At 45.5% G+C, this 23,788-nt stretch overlaps 1 protein-coding gene across 3 annotated transcripts in view; it reads left to right on the top strand.

The window, feature by feature from the left end:
- PRDM10 (PR/SET domain 10) overlaps positions 1 to 23,788 on the top strand; it is a 100,007-nt gene that overhangs the window by 70,653 nt on the left and 5,566 nt on the right. For 2 of the 3 annotated variants that reach the window (XM_036014646.1, XM_028528555.2), the window contains exons 10-20: positions 169 to 298; positions 821 to 1,063; positions 6,063 to 6,410; positions 7,917 to 8,072; positions 10,227 to 10,406; positions 11,451 to 11,561; positions 12,540 to 12,740; positions 13,398 to 13,541; positions 16,434 to 16,604; positions 18,161 to 18,301; positions 20,689 to 20,860. In XM_036014646.1, coding sequence (XP_035870539.1) covers positions 169 to 298; positions 821 to 1,063; positions 6,063 to 6,410; positions 7,917 to 8,072; positions 10,227 to 10,406; positions 11,451 to 11,561; positions 12,540 to 12,740; positions 13,398 to 13,541; positions 16,434 to 16,604; positions 18,161 to 18,301; positions 20,689 to 20,860 — 1,997 coding nt within the window. Of the gene's footprint in view, positions 1 to 168; positions 299 to 820; positions 1,064 to 2,700; positions 2,713 to 6,062; positions 6,411 to 7,916; positions 8,073 to 10,226; positions 10,407 to 11,450; positions 11,562 to 12,539; positions 12,741 to 13,397; positions 13,542 to 16,433; positions 16,605 to 18,160; positions 18,302 to 20,688; positions 20,861 to 23,788 lie in introns of all 3 variants that reach the window. The other variant, XM_036014645.1, reaches the window with a different exon arrangement.

Here is a 23,788-nt window from a genome sequence, read left to right as displayed (position 1 = left end):
AAATTTAGAAAGTATGTACTAGTAAAGACAATGGTTTCAATTAGAAAAAGAATCAGGAAAAATATTGTAATAAAGTGAGAGGAAAATCAAGATTTGGGGAAAATATTTTTTATGGAGTATTATGTAACCAATAAACCACTATTTATAACCCCAATCTCTTGTCCCCAGAACAAGATGCAGAGGAAGGGGACGAGGCAAGAGGCGATTTGGCCCAGGTCGACGGCCAGGGCGTCCTCCCAAATTTATCCGCTTGGAAATAACCAGTGAAAACGGGGAAAAGTGTGATGATGGCACACAGGTACTGGGGCCGACGGGAGAGAGCCCCTGCTCGGGTGCTCGCTTAGAGGACTGACCGGAACTGGTGCTGCTGGATTTGGTGCAGATACCCCTCAGAGGCTGACAGTCCTGTTGTGCTGGCCCTGGGCTGCCTGTTAGTTACAGTGTGACTAGGGCAAGGCAAAGAAAAGTATATTTGCAAATATTACTGAGAACAAAACCCTTACTTTCTTGTCCTAAGTGTTTGATTTTTTTGAGATATTATTGAAAGACTCTGTTTAATTAGTTTAAAAATTAAATTATAATGCTCCAGGAGAGCCCTGTCACAGTCCTTTCCTCATGAAGTGATCTGGAATATATTGTAGTTTTTACTTCCTATGGATAGTTATCTAATTAACTTTCCCAGAAGGAGAATATTTTTTCTGAGCATTATGCCGCCAGCCATTTAAAAAACAAGCAGTAATTCTAAACTTCAGCTGACAGTCCTTCCTAGGACTAACCTCTGTCTAGGTAAGAAAATAATTCCTGGTTATTGCAATTGCAGGATTTGCTACATTTTTCCCCCAAGGAACAGTTTGATGAAGCTGAACCAGCCACTCTGAATGGGCTGGATCAACCAGAACAGACTGCTCTCCCGATCCCTCAGCTGCCTCAGGAAACCCCATCTCCTCTGGAGCAGGAGTCGGAAGCTCACAGCCTGCACCTGCAGCCCCAGCATGAGGAGAGCGTGCTGCCCACCCCAAGCACCCTGACAGCCGATGACATGCGCCGGGCCAAGCGCATCCGAGTAAGTGGGAAGCAGAGCCCCTGCCTCACTAGGCGCTACCTTTCTCCAGGCAGCCAGCTGGAAAGATGCTATGTTTTCCAACCTGCTTATTCAACATCCACTTCAGATTCTTGCATCTAGCTTATTACACGCTCAATCCCCTTACTTTGGAAGAAAGAATGAGCTGTTTCTCAATGTCTTCGTGTCCTGTGGCAGGCTGGGGGGCGGGCCCCAGAGTTGATCCATTAAGTGAGGGCACAGAAGCTGGGCTTTCGGTAGCTCTTGGGTGGGTCTCGCTATGGTAGGGCAGCTCTCTGGATCCCTAAACTCACAAGTTGGAAATGGAGAAACAAGTATATTTAATGGTGGTAACTATTTACATTTAAGCCAGGCGAATCCATGGCCAATGGTAGCTCTGAAGTTCATGTTGGGTAACTTCATTTCATTGTGTGCATTTTCCAAGGGGAGACTGGCCAGTGTCATTACTCATCAGGGAAAGCGGACCTGTGTCCAAGTTGACATGGCAGGTACAACCCCCACACCCAGGGCAGCTGGACCTTAGGCTCTAGGTCAGGGAGGAGGTCAGCGTCTCACCCCTGTGACCTGCATGGTGACTTCAGGCCACATGGCTTCCAGGGCAGATGTGTTTTGTTCTGGTTTCACAGACAGCAGCGAGGCTGAGTTAGGAGCTGCCAGGATGCGTGTGGAGAACCGTACGCGTTTGAGGAAAGTGCCTGGGCTGACAGTTTGCATTCAGGAAATAATTACTTAAGCTCCTGTGGTTGCGAGCAGGGCATGTAAAGACTTTTATTAGTACTTGATGTGTGGATGACAGGGCTTTTTTGTATAACTTTCCAGGGTTTATAGTTTCTAGATGGATCATGGCTTTAGCTTATGTTTCTCTTGGTCTTCTTACTTGCATATGTGCAGCTTATATTTCTTTTGGTTTTCTTATTTGCCTGTATGCTAGAAAGGACCTTGAAAAATAGTCCAGTCCATGCCTTCATGTAAAAATGCCTTTAAACATCCATAGCTATGTGATAGCATTGAAGGGCTCTGCGCCCTCTGAGGCCGAATAGCTTTGGCGAGGCGCCTGCTGTGAAAACGCACAGCACTCTGGGCTCCATGTATATCATTTCAAAGGGACATATAAACATATATAAATACAGACCAGAAAGGCAAAAAGCTATGAACCAATACCTTCCTATTCCTCATTCTACATTATTTCCCAGTCTGCATTGCGCTGTTTTGACCAATTATTGTCTTTTCTGCCATTCTGATTTCTCACTAAGTCCATAGAAATACTTCCTAGATGTAATTTCTTTTGAGGGGGGAAAAAAACCCCTAAAGCCTACATGTATAGTGAAGTTGTAGATACACAAGCACGATCTGGCCATGATTGTACTTGTATTCTTGAATGAGTCGGGTTACTGGTTTTGGTATAAGGTTTCTTGTGTCAAAGCAAAGGCTGTGTGCATGTGGCTTTTGCAGAGGTCAGTCTTAGTTAGGTATTTTTTTCCTCTCACACATTCTGAAAAGTAGGGCTATGTATTTTTTTCATCTTTTCTATCCAGGTTGGTAATGACCAACTGAAAGGAAGTCCTCCAATCCAATTGGTAATGTAACTATTTTTCTCTCCTCTAATGCTGCCTGCTCAGTTGGAGCTGCAGGTAGGTTTGTTTCCTGTGTTTTACATACCGAATGTTATTTAAGTGTTTGCCTTACCTGCTGTTCTCTGCAACCTGTACTTACTAAATCCTGGTAGAAACTACAGTTTGGTTGCTACAGTAAATGCAAATTAGTCAATGGAGAATGATGATTTATTTTCCAATAGATCAGCGAGTAAATCGTGGGCTGCAGATTCCTCATGTACCAAACGAAGGGTTGGACTAAGTGACCTCCAAGGCCCCTTCCAGCTGCAGAACAGTGCACATGACTTACGGGTGGTATTGCATTCCGACCGCGCACTCAGCACTGTGCTGTGTGCACCACAGAGTGTCATGGGGTGTCGTCCTGTAGGAGCCTAATTACAGTCTAATTGGGGAGATGTTGCTACTGTAACGGGGCTTTCAGTTCAGTGCTATGTTTAAAAATATAGCCTGAAATTGTTTTAGAAACTTGAAAGAGTGAAAAGCCAAAAAGAAAAAGAAAAAGAAAAGATGAAGGAGTCAGGGAGTAATTCATAGACGAAGTGAGACTTCAACTGGTCCTTGAAAGAGAGACAGGAAGGTGGTTGGCTGTTCTAGGGAGGGCGGCCATCGGATGGAGGTGCAGACACAGGGACATGCTCGGTGTGGTTGCGGGGCAGTGTGTGTGCTGGCTTGACCCTGGGCTGGGACGCCCGTGAGGGACAGCAGTGAGTGAGATCTACTGGGCAGGGCTTTGAATGCAGGGTCAACATTATATGAAAATCAATCAATAACTTAGGCTTCCTTACCTATTAATATTGAACTGTAGAAACATATTACGGTCTTCGCAAAGAATCTGTCGTCTCAGACTTCATTTCATTGTAAGTCAAGTCCCTTGTCACAGATTTTTGCCACACCATTTGGGCACCCTTAGAGCAGCTGGTGTGCCGTCCAGTGTGGTGTGGTTGCCTGGCTGTCACTCGGGGACCAGAAGACCCGTGGTGGATCCATCTGGGCCGCCTTCACCGTATTTCACGATTTCTCCCAGAAAGGTGTGCCGGCTGTAGCTCTGAACTACAGAAGACACCCGAGGGTAGAAACGGCCTGCAGGCGGGTCACGGGATTGGAGTGGTTTCAGCACTCACTGCCTCGTGATGTGAGGGTTACGTTAGCATCATTAGATCAGAGAAATGCAATCTTGTTTCTGAGTACTTAGACCATATTCAGGGCTCCATGGAAATTAAAAATTTGATAAGAATAAGGTTTGTCCATAAACTTGGAAAGTGGAGCCAGGTGGCTGCCCAGTTTAAATCAAGTGTCTGAGGACACTCACTCTAATCAGCAGTGACAGAAGACTTATTAGCATAATGGATCGAGACAAAACTGCCTTCTAGGTTTGGCACCCGAGGAGAAACGGAATCCCCAGTGAGGCCGAGAGCAGGTGTTGTGTGCTGTGTCCTCCCTGGGAAACTGGTGGACCCGGGCGGCCGAGGAAGGGGTTCTTACACGCCGCCAGCACTCCGAATCTTGACTCCCCGAACCTCGAACCTCCGCAGAGCATTTGTCTATTTGCAATATTTCCACAACGTTTTAAAAGTCACCAAAACACTGAGAGCTTCTGTGTAATGTAAGGCTCTGGAGAGTGAAAAGATTCGGCACCTGCGAAGCAGTGCAGTGGAGTGAAAGAAAGCTCTGGGACTGATTTGACAAAGGTCTGTTCTGAAAGATCTCTGTAGATGCCACAGAAAAGAATCTTGAAATAATAATTCTTTTTGATTTTTGTATGAAATACCTTTAATTAATTGTCAAACTTTTACTGAACACTCCGTGTGAAATAAGGTATTTTCTAAGGGCTCTAGATGCAAAGGAGAATGAACCCCAGTGCAGCCCAGCAGCGTCCCCGTCAGCCTGGGGGGATGAGAATTACTGGCTCTCTCCTCAAGACGTATGAGTCTCGCGTCTCTCCTCGCCCTGGGCGAGGAGCCCCGAGACGGTTTTCTGTTGTAAAGTAACGAGGTTCAGAATTTTCAAGAAATCAAAAATGAGTATTTTGCTTTTCCCTAAATGGTTACTTTACATCAAATTTAGTTTAGAACTTGTTGCTTGTAAGTAACTTGAAATTAAGGGTTTAAACCTTGTTCATCATACTTTTTTTATTGCACAAATAATGCATTAGGAGCTCCACTAACCCTTCAGTTACTATTCCCTTATACTTCTTGTATAAGCATGCCCATTCAAATATATATTTTTCGAGGGATTTTTTTTCATATTTTTGTGAATGAGGCCTCATTATAATATAACTAAAGTATTGATTCTGTATTATCTGTGTGAAAGCTGATTCTGTTCATCTGCTCTCATAGAGCATGAGTTGTTTTTCCAGTGGTAGTGATGAGTTTGCACTGAGCATCCAAACTCTCTCACTTGGATTCTCAGTAACACCTGCGTGAATTTACTGGCTGATCAACGAGAGGAGTGCAGCCTGCGACTGAGAAGGGCGAGGGGGCAGAACCGAGGGGTCTAGACAGGGAGCGAGGCGATGGGCCTGACTGGGTTAGCATGGCGTTCTAACCATGGATGTAACGAGCTACATCGGGAACTTGTCCTCTGTGTTGTCTAAGCCGGGGTTGATTAGATGCACACGCCCCAGTGATGATGCGTGCTCATATGCCTTATCTCGTGAACACACATGTTCACGTAAATCTGAATCCTTTGCTTCTCTTTCCATTCTGTTTTCTTAAATTGAGATATAATTCGCATACCATAAAAATCACCCTTTATGGTGGTTTTTAGAATATTCCCAGTTATGTGACCGTTTGCACCATCTAATTTCTGACCATTTCGTCACCCTCCAAAGAAGCCCCCTTACCATCGTCTCCCTCACCCAGCCCCCAGCAAGCACTACCCTCAACCTCTTCTCCTTACCACATTTTATTTTGCTGAACATTTTAACTGAGCTTCGAACTCTTCTTCTCAAGGACTTGCACAAGTAACATTTGGCTGGCTTGCTCTAGCCTCGCTCAGGCACGTACGACTTATCCCACATCATTTCTCCTGAATATTCAGTTTTTGGTCTCTGTCACTTTGGGATTTGTTTTCTTGGACAAGTCCTCTATTAGAAATACGTTTTTTTGAATATTACTTAAGTCCTTTCATAAGAAAACACATATACATAGATGCAAAAACACAGAAAACGTTTGTCTTTTCAAGATGAACTTCTTTGAGATGGCTTCATTTTTAATGTCTCACCAGAGAAGTCTTTTTTCAACTGTGTGTCCTAAGTTTCATTTCTATGGGAACTCTGCGATGGCAGAGATCATCCTCTTTCTCTCTATATGTGCGAGCCACACATTTAATTTCCTCACTAAATAATCACATTTGTGTGTGTCTTTCAGAATGCAGCTCTTCAGCATCTGTTTATTCGGAAGTCCTTCCGGCCATTCAAGTGCTTGCAGTGTGGGAAGGCCTTCCGGGAAAAGGACAAACTGGACCAGCACTTGCGCTTCCACGGGCGGGAGGGGAACTGCCCGTTGACCTGCGACCTCTGCAACAAGGGCTTCATCAGCAGCGCGTCCCTGGAGAGCCACATGAAGCTCCATTCGGACCAGAAGACATACTCTTGCATTTTCTGCCCAGAGTCCTTCGACCGCCTCGATCTGTTGAAAGATCATGTGGCCATTCACATCAATGATGGCTACTTCACCTGCCCCACTTGTAAAAAGCGGTTCCCAGATTTTATCCAGGTGAGTGTCTGCTACTGACATTGCTGCACGCTTCCTTCTTTTGGTGACAGAAACTGAGTTTTTGTGAAATTGAGACTGCCTGCCACCTGCGTTTTCATCTCTTCTTTGTCACAGCTTCACAGTTGAGAGGAATTTTTTTCAATCAAAATGCTTTTGTTAGCCACAAGGTTATTATGACCCTTCTAAGTAACCTTCTTAATTGCCCAAATCAGACACTGGCACTTAAACATTTAAGTAGTATGACAAGTAATAAATACTCTTATCTGATTACAATGTTTAAAAAACGGGTACTGGCAAAGATTGAAGACATTTGCTCCCATTTCCTGGCCTGGGGACATTGCCTTCCTGCCACTGTTCTCCTGTTCTGTTTCACTAAGGTCCTTCAGAGGAAAACAAAGAGAAAGTTGTTACATAATATACTTTGGTGTTGAGCCCTGGTCTCCTTCCCTGTACTGTGGTCTGGAGCAAAATGGACGAGGACAAATTCCCACGTATTTATGATTTCACTTGGATTCCGAGTAATGATATTGTCATAGGCTGGTCAATGAGTAATTTAATCTAAATATCTAATAAAAATAGTCTTTTTAAAAAAAATTTCCAAAGCAAAAGTAGTCCATGATTTAATTACAGTTCTGCTAGTGTTGGAAGTCTTGGTAATTTTATCGCTTCACATAAACGATGAGAAAAGTTGCCCTAAGGCAGACTCTACCGGCAAAAAACAATAATGAAGCAAACTGTCTAATAGGAGTGGTTTGCTGTGACTTACTGCCTGGCCCCTAACCGTAATGCCTCTTTGGAGATTGATGGCTAAGAGAGCTCAAGGCCATATGCCTTTATTTAAATTACCTAAAAGTACAGGAAGTAAGTTCCAGTGAAGGGGACATATGCTGGCGTTGGCTTGTCCTCACAAATGGGGAATGTGTTTTATATCATCCAATTCATGTCTTTACTTCTTCAGAACCTGATTATATAGACAGATGTGAAAGAACCTATTAACTAAAAGGGGCTAAATTGTTTCTGTACAAGTTGGAGGTAGGGAAAAGTAAGAAAGAATGATTTTTTGTCTTCTGTAGGGTTTTTTTTTTTTTTTAGCAAGATTCATTTAAGTCCTAGGGAACTCTGCTTTTAATCTTAAAAAAAAGAAAGAAATGAAAGTGGATTCCACATAATTAGGGTTTTGCATGCTTTCTTCCTCTTCAAGTCCTATGGGAGGTTGAGAATTGTAAGGCTTCTGGCTACTTATTTTGTCACTTTGTGGTAGGGAAGAGAGAGAGAGAGAGAGAGAGAGAGAGAGAGAGAGAGAGAGAGAGAGAGAGAGAGAGTGTGTGTGTGTGTGTGTGTGTGTGTGTGTGTCCCGTGAGGCCAATGGTCAAACACAGCGGATTGGAAAACACCACCTGGTTGACCAAGTCCATGGCAATGCTTTGGGCGCCCTCTAGTGTTGATGAGCTGCCTTTTGTCATTCCCTTTGGTGCCTGAGTACCCTTTTTCTGTCTTCACTGCCAGGTGAAAAAACACGTGCGCAGCTTCCACTCAGAAAAGATCTACCAGTGTACCGAGTGTGACAAGGCCTTCTGCCGTCCTGACAAACTGCGACTCCACATGCTGCGACATTCAGACCGCAAAGATTTCCTGTGTTCTACGTGTGGGAAGCAATTTAAGGTGTGTGAGCCATGAGCAGCCGGGCTGGTTCCCAGGGCCCCTGCGGTCACGCCGGGTAAAGGATCAGCGCCTGTTTGTTTCACCAGCTTATCACCTACTTTCAAAGAACTCATGTTCGTGTTAGTTATTACGATCAAATTAAGGAAGAAACTCACTTTAATTTTCCAATTTTTTTAATGCAAATCCCCAAACAAAGAGAGTGATAATGCATCTCCTAAGAGAATCTAAATGTATGATGAGTAGAACTAAATTGCTGTTGAGGAATTCCTAAGTGAACAATCCATTTGCTTATCAAATCAAGAGAATTTTATTGAGCACTTGTTAAGTCTGAGGGCCTGATAACTGAGCCTTGAAGGCGGCAGGGCTGCCCTGACAGAGGCGGCAACTCTGTAGGGTGCGGGGAGAGCTTCGTTTACTCTGGGGAATGTTCATGACTCCAGGGGTTAGGATAAAAAATGAATTCAGTGACCTGCCTGGAATTTAGAAGAAGCAAAGGAAAAAGCCGTAGGAGACTCAGGGATATGAGTTAAACAAACAGAAGTAAAAACAATAAAAAATGCTTCATCGGGAAATCAGATGATTCTACAAAGATGTCGTTGAGGGACACCCACTGAATATGTTTATAGGTCGTGTTGTCATGGAAACTGGAAAAAAGTCAGAAGTGGGCTCAGAGGGGAAAACTAATTTCACAAGGGTGCAGTTGTGTAGAGTGTGGCAACATTAAAGAGAGCAGAAATAATTTTCAAAGCTTAAGCTTTGTGGCACGTGCATTAGGGAGTATCATTGCATGGCTTTTCATGTGTAATACATGCTTTGGAACTCTGAAGGACTAGTGTGAAAAGTGGAAATGGGCCTAGGTTTCTCCAACTTGTCTTGGGATCCCTGTTTGTGGTGCCAGCTGGTAGGCTGTCCATCCTACCCATTTAATAGTTTTTGATTATCTTGTGCCAGATATGACTTTAGCACCTAGGCATATATAAAAAAAAACTTTTCTGCTTCTATTTTACTTCCATCCAATGTATTAGACAGGATTCAGTTAGAGGAGCCAAACCACTCTGAGTATTATGGAATAAGGGATTTTCCTGTAGGAAGAAGACCTTAGTTGTAGGAGAAGATGGCGAAGTAAGAGTCTGAAAGGCGGAGCTGAGGATCAGAGAAAGGCCGTCAATACGCCTTTGTGAAAGCCTGCCTGGTCTGGGCGCACAGATGGGAACTTGGGGGCTGGGGACCCGGGCACTTCCCACTGCAGGGTGGGCCTGGGAAGGATAGCTGGTGAGTCACTGCATATGGTAGTGGCCATGGACTGGGCCAGCAGGCTGGTGGTCAGGAAGGGAGCTGGTGGCTGAGTGGGAGAGAACAGGGATGCTCTGGAGCTTCTGCATCTGACCCGGACATCAAGGCTGCACTGCGTTTCCACCTTCCAGGCTGCACCAACAGATGGGAGGGGCTGGTCTGGCAGAAAGGTTCAGAATCTTCCTAAGGAACAGCTTAGTCTCGTGCCCAAGGGCAGAGCCTCACAGGATAAGGGAGCTGGCATTGTTTAAATTTTGTTTTTATTCAGGATGGGCTCTGCCTGATTTTTTTCCCTATGGATTCACATCAACATACGTCACTAGATTAGATCGTCAGACTGGACCTGGACCATATGCTCTGTCCATAGCAAACTGTGGAATTGTTCACGTGAACCTCCAAATCCAAGTGATAAGACAGCCTTACTTAAACTCATTTCGGATTTAGAGGAATATCGTCATGGTTTGCTAAACGTGTGGGGAGTGAGTGTACACAGGGCTTCGTAAATCCACTGTCCCTACCATTCGTTATCAATCGAAGTTCTTACTGCCAGTAGTTCTATCTTGTAGTTCTTACTGCCAGACTTACCCCATGTGCCCTTGGGTCTTTTCTACATAAGTGCAGAGTCCTTTTCTTCTCTCAAACATCAGTGTCTTTCAAATTGAAGGCTTGTGGGATGCACGAGGTTGTTCCTAGTCATTCTGGCCATGTGCCTGTGCATCCCAGCGCTGCCGTAGCCCCTCAGATGCTTCTTGGTAGGTTGTGGTCACTAACTTCCATGAGTTTTTTTTTATACCCCTGCAATTAAAAATTTCTATCCCTGCTTCTTGCTTCCCTGCCTTTTCAAAAATCTTCTCTCAACAGCGAAAAGACAAACTGCGGGAACACATGCAAAGAATGCACAATCCTGAGCGGGAGGCCAAGAAAGCCGACCGCATCAGCCGCTCCAAGACCTTCAAGCCTCGTATCACGTCCACCGACTACGACAGCTTCACGTTCAAGTGCCGCCTGTGCATGATGGGCTTCCGGAGACGAGGCATGCTGGTCAGTGCCCTGTGGCTCTGGGTTCCGCCTGTCGTCCTCTGCTCTGTCCATTTCTGTTTCCTCGTGACGGCTTTTGTACCACATTCTGTATGGATTCGTCAGTAGGTTTTGTCCGTGGCTAGGGGAAAAACCAGGGGCAAACAGTTCCCGATGGGGAGTTCTGTCCTTCCCAGTCTCCGTTCGTCCTCCTTTGCCACAGTTCATTGGAAGAGGTCTATAGCTATCATTTTTCATCACTAGTTTTGTCTTGTTTTACTCTTCTCAGTCTCTGGTCTTACCGTGTTTTATTTCCCTCTTCTCATTTGTGTCCCTGAATGTAACTTTCCTGTGGGGTCTCTGCCTTCTCCCCGACTGTTTCCTTGATGTCTCTCTTTTCTGGGTCGGAGACAGCAACGGGAGGCAAGTTTTCACTGAAGCAGGGTGGGGCCAGGTTAGCTGAACCATCAGGGCAGCTAGAGTGAGTGGGTCCTCGAATAGCTAATGTAGTTTTGTTATAATGCTGCTGAGATGCCAAGAGGAACTTAATTCTTGTTCCTGTCCATTAGCCTGTAGTAAAATTGGTTTTTGTTACACGTTGTTTTGCTTAAAGTCACAGAACCTACTGACAACGTTAAGTGAGGACTTTGTATTTCTACCGGGGGCTGGAGTCATGGAGCATTATCTAAACTGTGGTCCCTTACTTTTTATCTCGTTCCGGGTCCTCTCTAAAGCTAGGGCATGAAATAATGAAAGGTGGGTTTGCATCCTGAGAGTTCACCAAAGAAATCCTGCTTCGTAACTTTCATTTTTCCTATAGCCATCCTTTCATCAAAGACTACTAGTGGGCTCTGCAGTGACCCAGTTCCCCTTCAGTAACTTGCTGAATTCCTGTTGACAGTGGCTGTGCATGCCTTGGTGTCAGGTGGGCCTGGCAGTGCTGGCTCTGGCCAGATGCCTTCTTGTTTGGGCGCCGCGTCAGAGAATGTCAGCTTCTAACAATCCCTGTCAGAGACATTCCTTTAGCTTCTGTTCCTCATGGGGTCTCTTTTTTCTCTTTCCCTTTAGGTAAACCACTTATCAAAGAGGCACCCGGACATGAAGATAGAAGAGGTGCCAGAGTTAACTCTGCCCATCATAAAACCCAACCGCGATTACTTCTGTCAGTACTGTGATAAGGTAAATGGACGCCGCCCTCCGCAGGGCGTCCCAGTGGGAGCCCCGCTGAAGCCAGCTGGTCCACGTGCAGGACTCCGTGCCGGGGCCTTGCAGCCACTCTCCACAGATGGTTGCTTGTCTCTCAGTGTTTTTCTGTTCCCACAAGCAAGGGCAGGAGGTGTGGCCTCATTTCAAGCCATCGTTTTTTCTTCAGAATTAGTGGACTTGGATTTACGTGTTGTTCATTCTGTCTGTGATTTTGATTACAAAAGAAGAGTCTTATTACAAGAGCTTAGTACATGGATTCATGTCAAATTTCTAAGCACCCAGTTTGTAAAATACATGATGGAGTTTGGATTTTCAGAAGACTGAGTAGGAAGTGAAAAAGTCTTGTGGTGGAGTACTCTATTTGTACTATTTCATTCTTTATTTTTGTACAGTTACAAAAATGACAGAGTCCAGCCCGTGTTTTGTTATTTCATTGTAAGATTGTTTCCTCACACAATGTAGCTGTGTCAGCTTCAACGTGAGCATTTTCCAGCATAGATCCACCACTGCAGGTACTCGGTGCTGTTGGACTTCCCATTTTGGAAGGCCCCCTGGCACCTGGTGGTCAGCTATTGACATATGCATCACATGAGGGCGGCCGCACACAGGCCAAAGGAGGCCCTGGCCTTAGAGACGGCTCTCTCTCTGTGATGCTGCATCCACCTCTTAAACTCTAGGGTGAAGGCTGTTTTTACTGCTGCTGTCTTAGAGATACAAGTTCAGGGAAGATGCCTGGCATATCTAGATGAGGTTCTTAATTTATTCTGATTTGTGTTACATCCTTATTATCTCTCATTAGATCTGTTTGCTTGGGGCTACATGGCATCTATTTTATCTTGGGCTACACTCGTCTCTTTCTCATTTCCTTGTAAGGAAATTGTTAGATGGTTTGGTTTAAGCAGGAAAGTGGAACTGTATACTGCTGTCACGGCAAAGCATTTGAATTTGCAGGTTTATAAAAGTGCCAGCAAGAGGAAAGCCCACATTCTGAAGAACCACCCCGGGGCCGAGCTCCCGCCAAGCATTCGGAAACTGCGCCCCGCAGGCCCCGGAGAACCTGACCCCATGCTGAGCACCCATACCCAGCTCACGGGCACAATAGCCACCCCTCCTGTCTGTTGCCCCCACTGCTCCAAACAGTACAGCAGCAAGGTAAGGGACGGCGTCTGACCAGTTGGGACCAAGGCCACGGTTTCAGGACTCTTGAGAGAAGGTGCCTTCTGCCAGATGTTCTGATGGCTCCTGACTTGATGGGGGCTGACAGGGGTGCTAAGGCACTGTGTCCTGAGGTCAGGCTAGGAAGAGCCTGTGGGGGCCTCTCCCCAGAATGAGCACTGGGTGGTGGCCTGAGCATGTGACTGGGTTCTTGGTCCTTGGCCCGCCCCCTGAGGGTCTCCTGTGGGCACAGTCTACGCTCAGGGCTCATGAGCGCAGGCTTCCAGAATGACCGGATGAGAACTTGAGTGACGGTTCTTGGAAAGGGGGTCATTGTGGCTGGGGGTCTTATGATTGACTGCCGCAAGTGTTGGCGGGACTAGAGGGTGCCGGGGGTGGGGTGGGGTGGCGGTATTCCTACCTTGCCTGATGATGTGGGGGTCACGTGATTCTTTAATTTCTCTTCAGCTTCATCTTTTTCCCCCCTTTCATAGCATTGTGCCTCTTTAGAAAGGGCAGAGTCAGTATCACTCTGGTTTTTTAAAAAATGGATAACATAAGAGACTTTAGGAACGTTTGCAGGGTTTGCATGTGAGAAAGACTGAAAATGACTAATCCCAGTAATTATCCTTGGTTTTTGCCATGCTTTTTCAGACCAAGATGGTACAACACATTCGGAAGAAGCACCCAGAGTATGCCCAGCTCCCTAACGCTTTGCACACACCCCTGACGACAGCCGTGATCAGCACCGCTCCTGCCGTTTTAACCACAGACAGTGCCACGGGAGAGACTGTGGTGGTAAGTGCGGGACTGGTCAGCGCACCACATCACCTTCAGTGCTCTGCATGCCTTTCAATGCCAGAGCCAGGTCTAGCTTGTTATTGGCTGCAGATGTAGCCCATTGTGCTTATGATGCTTATGATTGGGTCTCCTCTGTGAAAGGGGTAGCAAGAAATTTCCAGTGCTGAACTTTCAGTCAAGATGGCAGCATAGACAGAGATGGTTTGCCTCTTTACACAACCACGTCAAAATTACAACTAAAATAGAACAACCACCACTCAGAACCATCAGAAATTACATTGAATGGAAGTCTGACCACTATGGAATTAAAGAAACTATGTCCATTTGGACTGGTAGGAGGGGTGAAGATATGCAAAGGCCTGGTCTCTAACCCATGTGTGGTGAATAAAAATTCATGAGGGATATCTCTGGAGTGAGGAGTCCCAGCCTAACGCCAGGCGCCCCAGCCCAGGGTTCCAGTGCCAGGAAGATAAGTCTCTACAACTTCTGGCTGCAAAAATCAGCAGGGATTGAGTTGGTGGAGGAGCCTGCTGGAGCCCCAAGCAGTTCCTCTTAAAGAAGTCACACATGGACTCATCTACTCAGACTCCCTAGCACCGAAGTAGCAGCTTGAAAGGCACCAGTGGTATACAGGGAGGAACTGAAGTGTCTGGCATCAAGGCGAGCAGAGGCCATTGTCCCTTTTCCAAACCCTCCCTGAATGGAGCCAGCAAGCTGGCACCATATCTGAGACTCCGTCAATCTGGCAAACACAGCTTGACCTGCCTTGGAGATCCCCAGAGACTCTGCCCCACCCAACTTACAGACCTACCCAAGCTACTTTTCCATATGAATAACAGATCATGGCTCAGGCTTCACGACTTCCTAAATCGTCTCAAACAAGCAACAGCTAGCCTCAGCCACAGGCCTGGCCCTAGCAGTAGCCAGGCTAGATTCACAGCTTTGCCTGGGAATCTCCAAGCCCAGCACAAGTGGCAGCCATCGCAGATTGCTTTACAGCTCAGGCAGGGTGCCTCAGGAAACCCCAGGGCCAGTGAACCCAGTGGATAGCTATAGACCACATCAGAGCACCACCACACTGCCCCTGCACAGCTGACCCCCCCATGGAGAGTAGAGGTTGGTGGTAAGTGGTCATAGCCAGTTCTTGCAGCTGATTGGCCTGGGTAAATCCCTCCCATTGAACTGCTGACAGCAGCCATACCTCAATTACAAGCAGAAGGTATACGCAGCCCTCACAAAGGGTGCATCTTGAGTACCTAGCTTGGGTGATAGGGGAAGCTGTGCCACTGGACCCTATAGGACACCTACTACATTAGGCCACACTACCAAGACACGGAGTCAAAGCAGCTCTACCTAATGCATAGAAGCAAACACAGGGAGGCTGCCAAAATGAGGAGACAAAGAAGCATGGCCCAAATGAAAGAACAGAACAAAACTCCAGAAAGAGCTAAACAAAATGGAGATAAGCAATCTATGAGATGCAGAGTTCAAAACACTGGTTATAAGGATGCTTGAGGAACTTAGTGAGGACCTCAGCAGCATAAAAAGAGATCCATTCAGAAATGAAGGATACACTAATTGAAATAAAGAACAATTTAACAGTAGAGTGGATGAAGCCAAGAATCAAATCAATGATTTGGAACATAAGCAAGCAAAAAGCAACCAATCAGAACAAGAAGAAAAAAGAATAAAAAAAATGAAGATAGTATAAGGCAGCCTCTGGGACAACTTCAAGAGATCCAACATATGCATCGTAGAGTTGTACCAGAAGAAGAAGAGAAGGAGCAAGAAATTGGAAATCTACTTGAAAAAATAGTGAAAGAAAACTTCCCTAATTTTGTGAAGGAAATAGTCATGCAAGTCCTGGAAGCACAGAGAGTCCCAAACAAGATGGATGTAAAGAGGCCCACTGTAAGACACATTGTAATTAAAATGTCAAAGGTTAAAGATAAAGAGACTATCTCAAAGCAGCAAGAGAAAATCAGTCAGTTACCTACAGGGGAATTCCCATAAGACTGTCAGCTGATTTCTCAAAAGAAACTTTGCAGACTAGAAGGGATTGGCAAGAAATATTCAAAGTCATGAAAAGCAGGGACCTACAGCCAGGATTGCTCTTCCCAGCAAAGCTATCATTTAGAATCAAAGGGCAGATAAAGAACTCCTTAGACAGGAAAAAACTAAAGGAATTCCTCATCACCAAACCATTATTATATGAAATGTTAAAGGAACTTGTTTCAGAAAAAGAAGATAAAAACTATGAACAATAAAATGGCAAAAAATGTAAACCTATCAACAATTAAATCTAAAAAACAAACTAAGCAAACAAGTACAGAGACAGAATCATGGATACAGAGAGCATTTTGATGGTTACCAGGTAGGAGGGGAGTTTGGGGGAATGAGTGAAAAGGTGAGATTATTATTACCTATAATTTGAAGTATAAATAGGTCCTTACAGAATAGCCATGGGGATGTAAAGTACAGTACAGGAAATGGAGTAGCCAAAGAACTTATACATATGACCCATGGACATGAACAAGGGTGGGGGATTGCCTGAGGGAGTGGGGAATGCTGGGTGGAGGGGGAGCAAAGGGGTAAAAATTAGGAGATAGCATAATCAAGAAAATATAATTAAAAAAAGAAATTTCCAGTGCTGCTCATTGGCTGCAAGGTTGTTAGGACCTTGAGGCTAACTCTGTGGGGCCTGACATAAACAGAGAGATATAGATATATAGGAAATCTTCCAACATCTCATTTTGGAATTTTTTCCGTCTGAGCTCAGGGCTAATTTGTAAGTTCCATGATCCACCAGTGATACAAATTAAATTTCTGTAGGATTTAAGAGCTCTGAAGTACCATTATCAACTAATGTGTTTTGTGTCAATTTTGTAGACGACAGACCTGCTGACTCAAGCCATGACAGAACTGTCCCAGACCTTAACAACAGATTACCGAACGCCGCAAGGGGACTACCAGAGGATCCAGTACATCCCTGTGTCACAGTCCACAGCTGGTCTTCAGCAGCCTCAGCACATTCAGCTTCAAGTGGTGCAAGTGGCCCCGGTACTGGACTGCGTTTATTTCCCTTGACCTACGTGAATGCCATATTGTCACCAGCGAATAGGGCACCAAGGCTAACCAAAGCAGCTGGCTCCCAGAGCCGGTGTGGGACTCTACCTATCAATGCAGTGGGCTTCTGTGTGTAAACTCTGAGTCTAAGGCATTATACAACTTCCCTGCCACAGCCTACAAAGGGGTCTGGACTTAGTAGTGTCAGAGATCTCTGTCTAGAGCAGTCCCGAGAGCTCAGACTCCGCACATACTGTCAGCGGTGCTGCTGCAGGACCGTCCCCGTGCAGACCCTTTCTGAGCCTCTTCTGAGTCCTTACCCCGATGACCCAGGTTTGTTACGTGGTGAGGAGCCAGTCTGATAAGCCCTTACCTAGGCATCAGGTGGCTTACATCAGTGGGAGGTTGTAAAGAATCATTTTGGCCCAATCTTTGAATATCAGTCAGTACCTTATTACATAGACCAGTGATTTTCAACCGGCGTGCCACAAGAAGTTTTAAAACATGCAATGTGTGGCTAAATAGCATGGGGCTGAATTAGTCAGGGGCACTGATCTCTTTTCCTTGATATTGTCAAATAAAAAATGACAGCAGTCAACACAACACTAGCCATCTGGTGTGAATGAATCAAAATTATATTATACCTATGTTTTGTCAGATCGGCAAAATAAACATTTTTTGGTGTGCCACAGAATTTTAGTAATGAGTTTATGTGGGCTGTGAGATGAAAAAGGTTGAGAATCGCTGATCTAAGTGTATAACTGTGTTCCTTCTACCAGGAATCAGTAGCTCGTTCTTGCTGATCAGGGAGCCAGAAGAAAGAGCCCCCAGAACTGGGTTTCCCCTAATTATGGTGAGCAGGTGTCCTGCAGGCCCAACTGAAGAGTTGTTGCTTAGAAATAATTTGGTCTCTGAAAACCGGACACTTACACCAGAGCAGGAGACTGGAAGTTGCATGGCCCTGACCTTTATCTCTCCTTTCTTACGGGAGGGCTCTTCGTTTTAGGCTTGGGAGGAGCCTGTGACTCCCCGGGCTTGCTCGTGTAATATGAAGTGTGTGCACATGGTTCTGGGGAAGGGTTCATACTTCAGCCCAACGTTCCAAGATGTCTGTGATACGTGAAAGGTTAGGAACTACTGTTCTGGTGGGTTAATAGTGTCAGGCTGTAAGCAAATTCTCTTCTTTGATGTCTTTTAACTCATAAAGAGTAGGTCATTAAATTTAATTGATATTTAAGAGAAGAAGATTTTCGATTCCTGAGAGCTTCTCATGCTGCTTATTATTAAAAGCCATATTTCTTTTGGTTCCTTCTCTTTCGGAATTTAATAGTATTAGTGGCTTATGTTTTATGAGCTTAATTTTAAAAACTCTCTTTCTCTCCAGTGTTTGCCAGCTTGGCTTAGGGGTGAGCTGTCTGGGAGGAAGCCCCGGATCTCACGTTCTATCTCTTCTTGTATTTCTATTGGGATATTGGTTTAGCCAACCTTTTTCTCTGGAAAGATTCCCTGTAACCTCCATCGGAATGTATTTGTTTTTTCCCACCCTCCAGGCCACCTCCCCTCACCAGTCCCAGCAGTCCACCGTGGATGTGGGCCAGCTCCATGACCCTCAGACCTACACCCAGCACGCCATCCAGGTGCAGCACATCCAGGTCACTGAGCCCACCGCTGCAGCTGCGTCGTCCTCCCAGGTACACAGCTCCTAGAACTGTTCACAGGGGTTGATGTCGCCTCAGACGAAACTTTTCGCCTCAGGCGAAAAATTAGTGAGTGAAGAGACGTTATCTTCAGACCTAGTCTCCTTGACTATTGAAATGATGTTGCTGTTTTGGACCTTAATTCTTACATTGGTATTATGGACACACATTAAGTGATTGGCTTCTGTCCACCTGCAGCCCTGTGATATGATGTCCTAGAGATGACACAGTCTTTGTTTCCTGTTCTTGATGGCCGGGTAATAGAATGCAACTGCTAAGTTGTTTCTATAATTTCGGAACAGTGACTTTGAAGAGTATTATTTGTTTGTTATATTGATTCTATTATCAAGATAGACTAGCTAGATCCATTTAAAAAAACTTACAAAATCCTTATTGTTTGCATGAAACTTTTCTAGGTCTTGTCCTCAAGGAGCTTAGAGTCTAGTAGGGAGACGGCACAAGTGTGCAAGTAACAGGATGTGAAGGGAAGGTATCGTACCGTGGAGGTGCTCGCAGGCCCACCCCGACAGTCGCAGGGTCCAGGGCGAGGGTACGAATGACGACCCACATGCCATGTGTTGGAGTGCTTACAAGTCTTGAATCAAGCTGACCAACCATTAACTAAAATATATTCTAGCTTCCTACTTGACACACATACTTTTATAATGACAAAATTGGGAAATACAAGTAAAGTAGCAGTTGATACTAAATAACACGGTTCATGGATGGTGCCAATTCAAAGTTAATTGTGTTTCCTGCCGAACGCTGTGGATGGCACTAGCAGCTGCCAGCTCTCGCAGGAGGAAGCTGGGAGGAAGACTTTCTCCCTCTTTTGCCAGCTCTTCGCCCTTCCAGTTACGGTGGAGATGCAGGAGCCACACATGTGCATTCTCTACTTTCCTGTTTATTGGGGGCAGGTGTGGTAGAGAGGGGGCCACCCGGCCGCCTTGCCACCCTTCTCTCCCAGTGTGAGGTTTCTCATTCCCTCTCCCAGTATAGGTGGCCTCTCGCCCCAGGGGCCCCAGGTTTTCCACCCCCACTAGCAGCACACTTTTAAGTCTCTCAAAGAAACCTGAGGCTTGAGGGCCAGGAGGTTCCCTGCCGAGTTCCTTGTTGGACTCTGATAGCACAGGGACCACCTCCCCAGGGCTGCTCCCCCTTTCTTCTCACCCAGGCTCTGCCCTGCACCTCCTAGGGTCCCACATACCCACACAGACACCCTGACCCACGTGCCAGCTTTGCAGTCCTGCGTATGGCAATCCCGTGGTTGTCTGCACCCCTGCAAATAGCGGCGATCCTGTGGCCGCCTCCTAGGTCTCGGGGGCCCAAATGCCTCAGAGTGGTCCATATCCAGAAGCCAGGACCCCGGTGGAGTACAGACCCAAGGAAGAGGCTTGTAAAGGCCCTGCAGTGGGTGCAGGGCCATTTCTACAGGAATGGGGGCTCTGGCCCCCAAAGCAAGGCCTGGGAGGGGACACACATTCCAGGTGGGCACGTTCATTTGGCCTCGTGGGAGCAGGAGGGGCACAGCCAGAGAAGGGCCAACCAAGATCCCCGCAGAGGTCCCTCTTGCCCGGGTCCGAGAGCCCTGTGGACATGTGGACAAGTCCTGGGAGTTCAGAAGGTTATGGTCAGCAGGAAATCAAGGACATTTTTGTGGAAGTGGTGTTTGAATCAGGCAGGTCTTGAAGGAGAGGTATGATTTTGACGTGGTTGTTGGGGAAGGCATTATGATCCGAACATGGTCTAATTTGAATGCAGACACAGAGATGGGGAATTGTATAGGGGTATAATTATAGAAAACTAAAATATTAAAAAAAAGAAAACTGTTGAGGTTGGTTACAGGAAATGAGGTTGGGGGAAAGGTTGGGAAGGTAGGTTGGCGCTGGAGCATGGCAGGTGTGAATGGCAGAGGGGGAGCTCGGGCTTTACCTGGGCGACAGGGGCAGCGTCTGCACGGATGTCCCCGTGTTTCTCTCCACTGGCTCTGTGGGGCTGTCGGGACACTTCAACAGGAGCTGTGACTTCAGTTTGTGTTACAGATTAGCTCCATGGCACAGGAAAGTTATTAGCTTCTCAATTATTTTAACTTCATATAATATAGATAATTTATATTTACCTTCATTTAACCAAGTTCTAATAAGCTTTCTGAAATTAATTTTTGGATACCCTTGGAGATAATCCTTTGAAGATTAAGTAGGATTTTATTGTTATGATTACTTTTCATTAATTCTGTTTGTATTTAAAATATTATTATTTTAGCAGTAGTACTTTGAATATTGTAACTCAGTTTAGCCTGATTGATTTTCTTCAGTTATCTGTGAGTCTTAACCATATTGGGCATTCATAATTCTCTGCTCTTGCTTTCTGCTTCTCTCTAGGTAGCCGGGCAGCCTCTGAGCCCCTCGGCCCAGCAGTCTCAGCAGGGCCTCAGCCCCTCCCACATACAGGGCGCTGCGTCCGCACAAGGCCAGGCTCTCCAGCCGCAGCAGCAGGGCGCCTCTGTGCAGCACACCTACCTGCCCAGCACCTGGAATTCCTTCCGTGGCTACTGTAAGAAATATGGGGGCAATGCTATAGGTCACAGGTGGGGAACCTGCAGCCATAGGTCATCGTTTCATCAGCTTTATGATGGATTTTCTAGATTCAAGTATCAGTGACCATTTTCTTCGAGATGTAATGCATGTACTTGCATGGGTTTCGTGACATAATTCAAGGCAGCACTCAAGAGCCACCCAGTTCGTAGACATTAGGGACATTGCTGGAGGAAGTGTAGGCAGGTGGTGTGTATGGCAGAACAGTTGGATGTAGGATATGTAGATAGTATTGATTTGTCTCTTCCACCAATATTTATTGCATGCCTGTATATCAGCCAGTGTGCTAGATCCTGGGTGTATAAAAGATTAACATTCACATCACTAACACCACACGCTAACAATGTTAGCCAGCTTTCATTAAGCTCTTACTGTGTGCCAGGGAAGTTCCTAAACCACCTGTATACACGTTCAGTATTCACAACAACCTGTGGGGTAAGTACGCTGGTTGTTTGTCTTTTACAGATAAGGTATTCAGGCAGAGTAACTTGTCTGAAGAACACAACTTGTGAAGAGAGGTTTGGAACTCAAGTGGCTCCAGATACACTAACTTACCCCGCTGGGCTGCCTCTCCTAAGTAGGTGGTCCTTGGCTCAGAAAGAGTATTAGCTAGTGGAGAGAGATGAGTAGTTGCTTTCAAAGCCCAGAGATTAGTGCTACAGAAGCAGTAAAAGGCTGGCTGCTAAAGGTCAGACCAGGCAACAGGCTTGGGGATGAGCTGAACAGCATGAGACCTTTATGACTGAAGATGCGGAAGGAACAGGAATAGAGGTAACAGCAGACCTCAGTAGTAGCAATGAGGAGGAGCAGGGGCTGAGAAGGCAGGAAGGCCAGCGGTGATCTTCCCCTGCTATTGTGTGGGGCAGGGGGTGGGGGGTCTGTCTCTGTTGTGATTGATCTTTGGCTGTGTTGTATAGGTTTGGCTTGGAATTAGGCTCCAACTCTTCCATTTAGTTATTTCTCCAGTCTATTCTCTTAAATATTGATGGGTCCAGTGAGGGCTGAGTCTAGTCATGGTAAATACCAGTAGAATCCTAGTAAATAGATGGATATTTATACTCAAGTTTAATTGCTATGAAAGAAATGTAGCCTGATGAACACAGTCATGGGGATAATAGTATGAACTAGCATTCTAACCTGAAGAAAAGATTCTAGAACTAAGATATTTTATTAGGAAAAATTTTTAGAACATACAGAAATAGAATAGTGTAATGGATGTCCCCAGGCCCATTCATTATCGAGCTTCAACAGTTAACAACTCAAGGCCAAGTGTGTCTCCTCTGAGCTACCCCCGTTCTCTCCCCATTCTCCAGCTAGACAATAATCTATATCATTTTATCTGTGAGTATTTTAGTATGTACCTCCAAAACCCAGGGAATATTAAAAAAAAAACCCCACAACTCGAGCACTGTGACTGCATCTAAAAATAAATGACAGTAATTTTTTAATACCATCAAATATCCAGTCAGTGCTCATATTTCTGTGATTGTCTCATAAATTTTTGGGGTAGTTGGTTTATTCACGCTGGATTCCAAATAAGGGCCAGACATTGCAATTGATTATGTCTTTTGAGTTGCAATATGTGTGTTGAAGAAACTGGGTCATGGCTACTGTAGAGTTTCCCCCATTCCCACATTTCTGAAAACCCCACGTGGATGCTGCTGTTGGCATCCCTAGCTTATCACTGAAGATGCTTTCTGCATCCCTTTCACTTCCTGCAGGCGAGCAGTTCCATCCGGAGGCTCAGCCGGAGTCAGGTTCCGTTTCTCCCTGACACTTCCTAGCTCGTGGTTCGTGTTTCCACCAGGAGGCACACAGTGTCTGGTTGCCTCTTGTTGCCTTCGGTCCACTATTTCTTTAGGGATCGCAAAGTCATCATTGCCCAGCTCTATGTTTTTATACACTAATTAGCTAGAAAACTGCACTGAAGAACATGATTTTACCTCAATGGCCAGGTTACGCTGACATACAGTTTGTATAGGAATGGTGGGATAACTGCTTTAAACACCTGGCTCCTCTCCTTCACCAGTTTCCAAAATCATGAGTTGTTTCCTGGGATGAGGCAAGCACTACCAGTGAGGGCTACCTGTGTGTGAGTCTTAGCACCGCCACGTGCTCCTGACTTCCGGCACGTCCGATGTGTGTCAGACCATGGCAGTGGTAATCCTAAGTGACGCTCAGGGCATCCCGTCTTTAGCTAGTGGGAGCAGCTTCGGATCGGCTCCTGTGTTTTTTCTTTGTGACCTTGTAGTCTTTTATGGCATCCTGCGTGCTGGTGTGACACCATGTTCTAGGTTCATACTCTATGTTTTCTGCCCCAGCTCTGGAATCAGCCGTTTTCCCAGGAAGCTGTGGTCCCTTGTAGTACACAAATATTACTTAGACACTCAACTGGGTGTTTTGGTGAACCTTGTTTTTAATTTGCCTTAATAAGACTGGTGGTGAAATAAAACTCAAGTTAGGTCAATTTGTGATCGTTAGGCAATAGTGGATTCTTTGTGAATCCACTAATTCTAATGTGAATATAATATATATTCATAAAATATTATGTCCATATTTTATGTCAATATAAAACATAAAATATTAAACCAACAGGTAAGTTTTTGTATCTTCAAGGTTTTAAAACATCATTGAGTATTTGTTTTTATGGGTCTTCAGAGGCCGCATTTGAGGGAGATGCAGTGATTGTTTTCGATATTTGGTAACTCTACTAACCTCATGTGACCAATTCTTGTCAAAGATGCTTTTATTACGTCAATTAATTGCATCATCACAGGACCCTCCCAGCAAACAAACCCACGACAGAGTCTCAGTGGGGACTGTGGTCCCTGATCTACATCTCATCATAAAACCTGAGACCGCTGAAATGGGGATATTTCCTGTTTTA

The sequence above is a fragment of the Phyllostomus discolor genome, chromosome 13 (genome assembly GCF_004126475.2).
Source record: "Phyllostomus discolor isolate MPI-MPIP mPhyDis1 chromosome 13, mPhyDis1.pri.v3, whole genome shotgun sequence".
Taxonomy (NCBI): domain Eukaryota; kingdom Metazoa; phylum Chordata; class Mammalia; order Chiroptera; family Phyllostomidae; genus Phyllostomus; species Phyllostomus discolor.
This window is presented reverse-complemented; position numbering and strand designations above follow the sequence as displayed.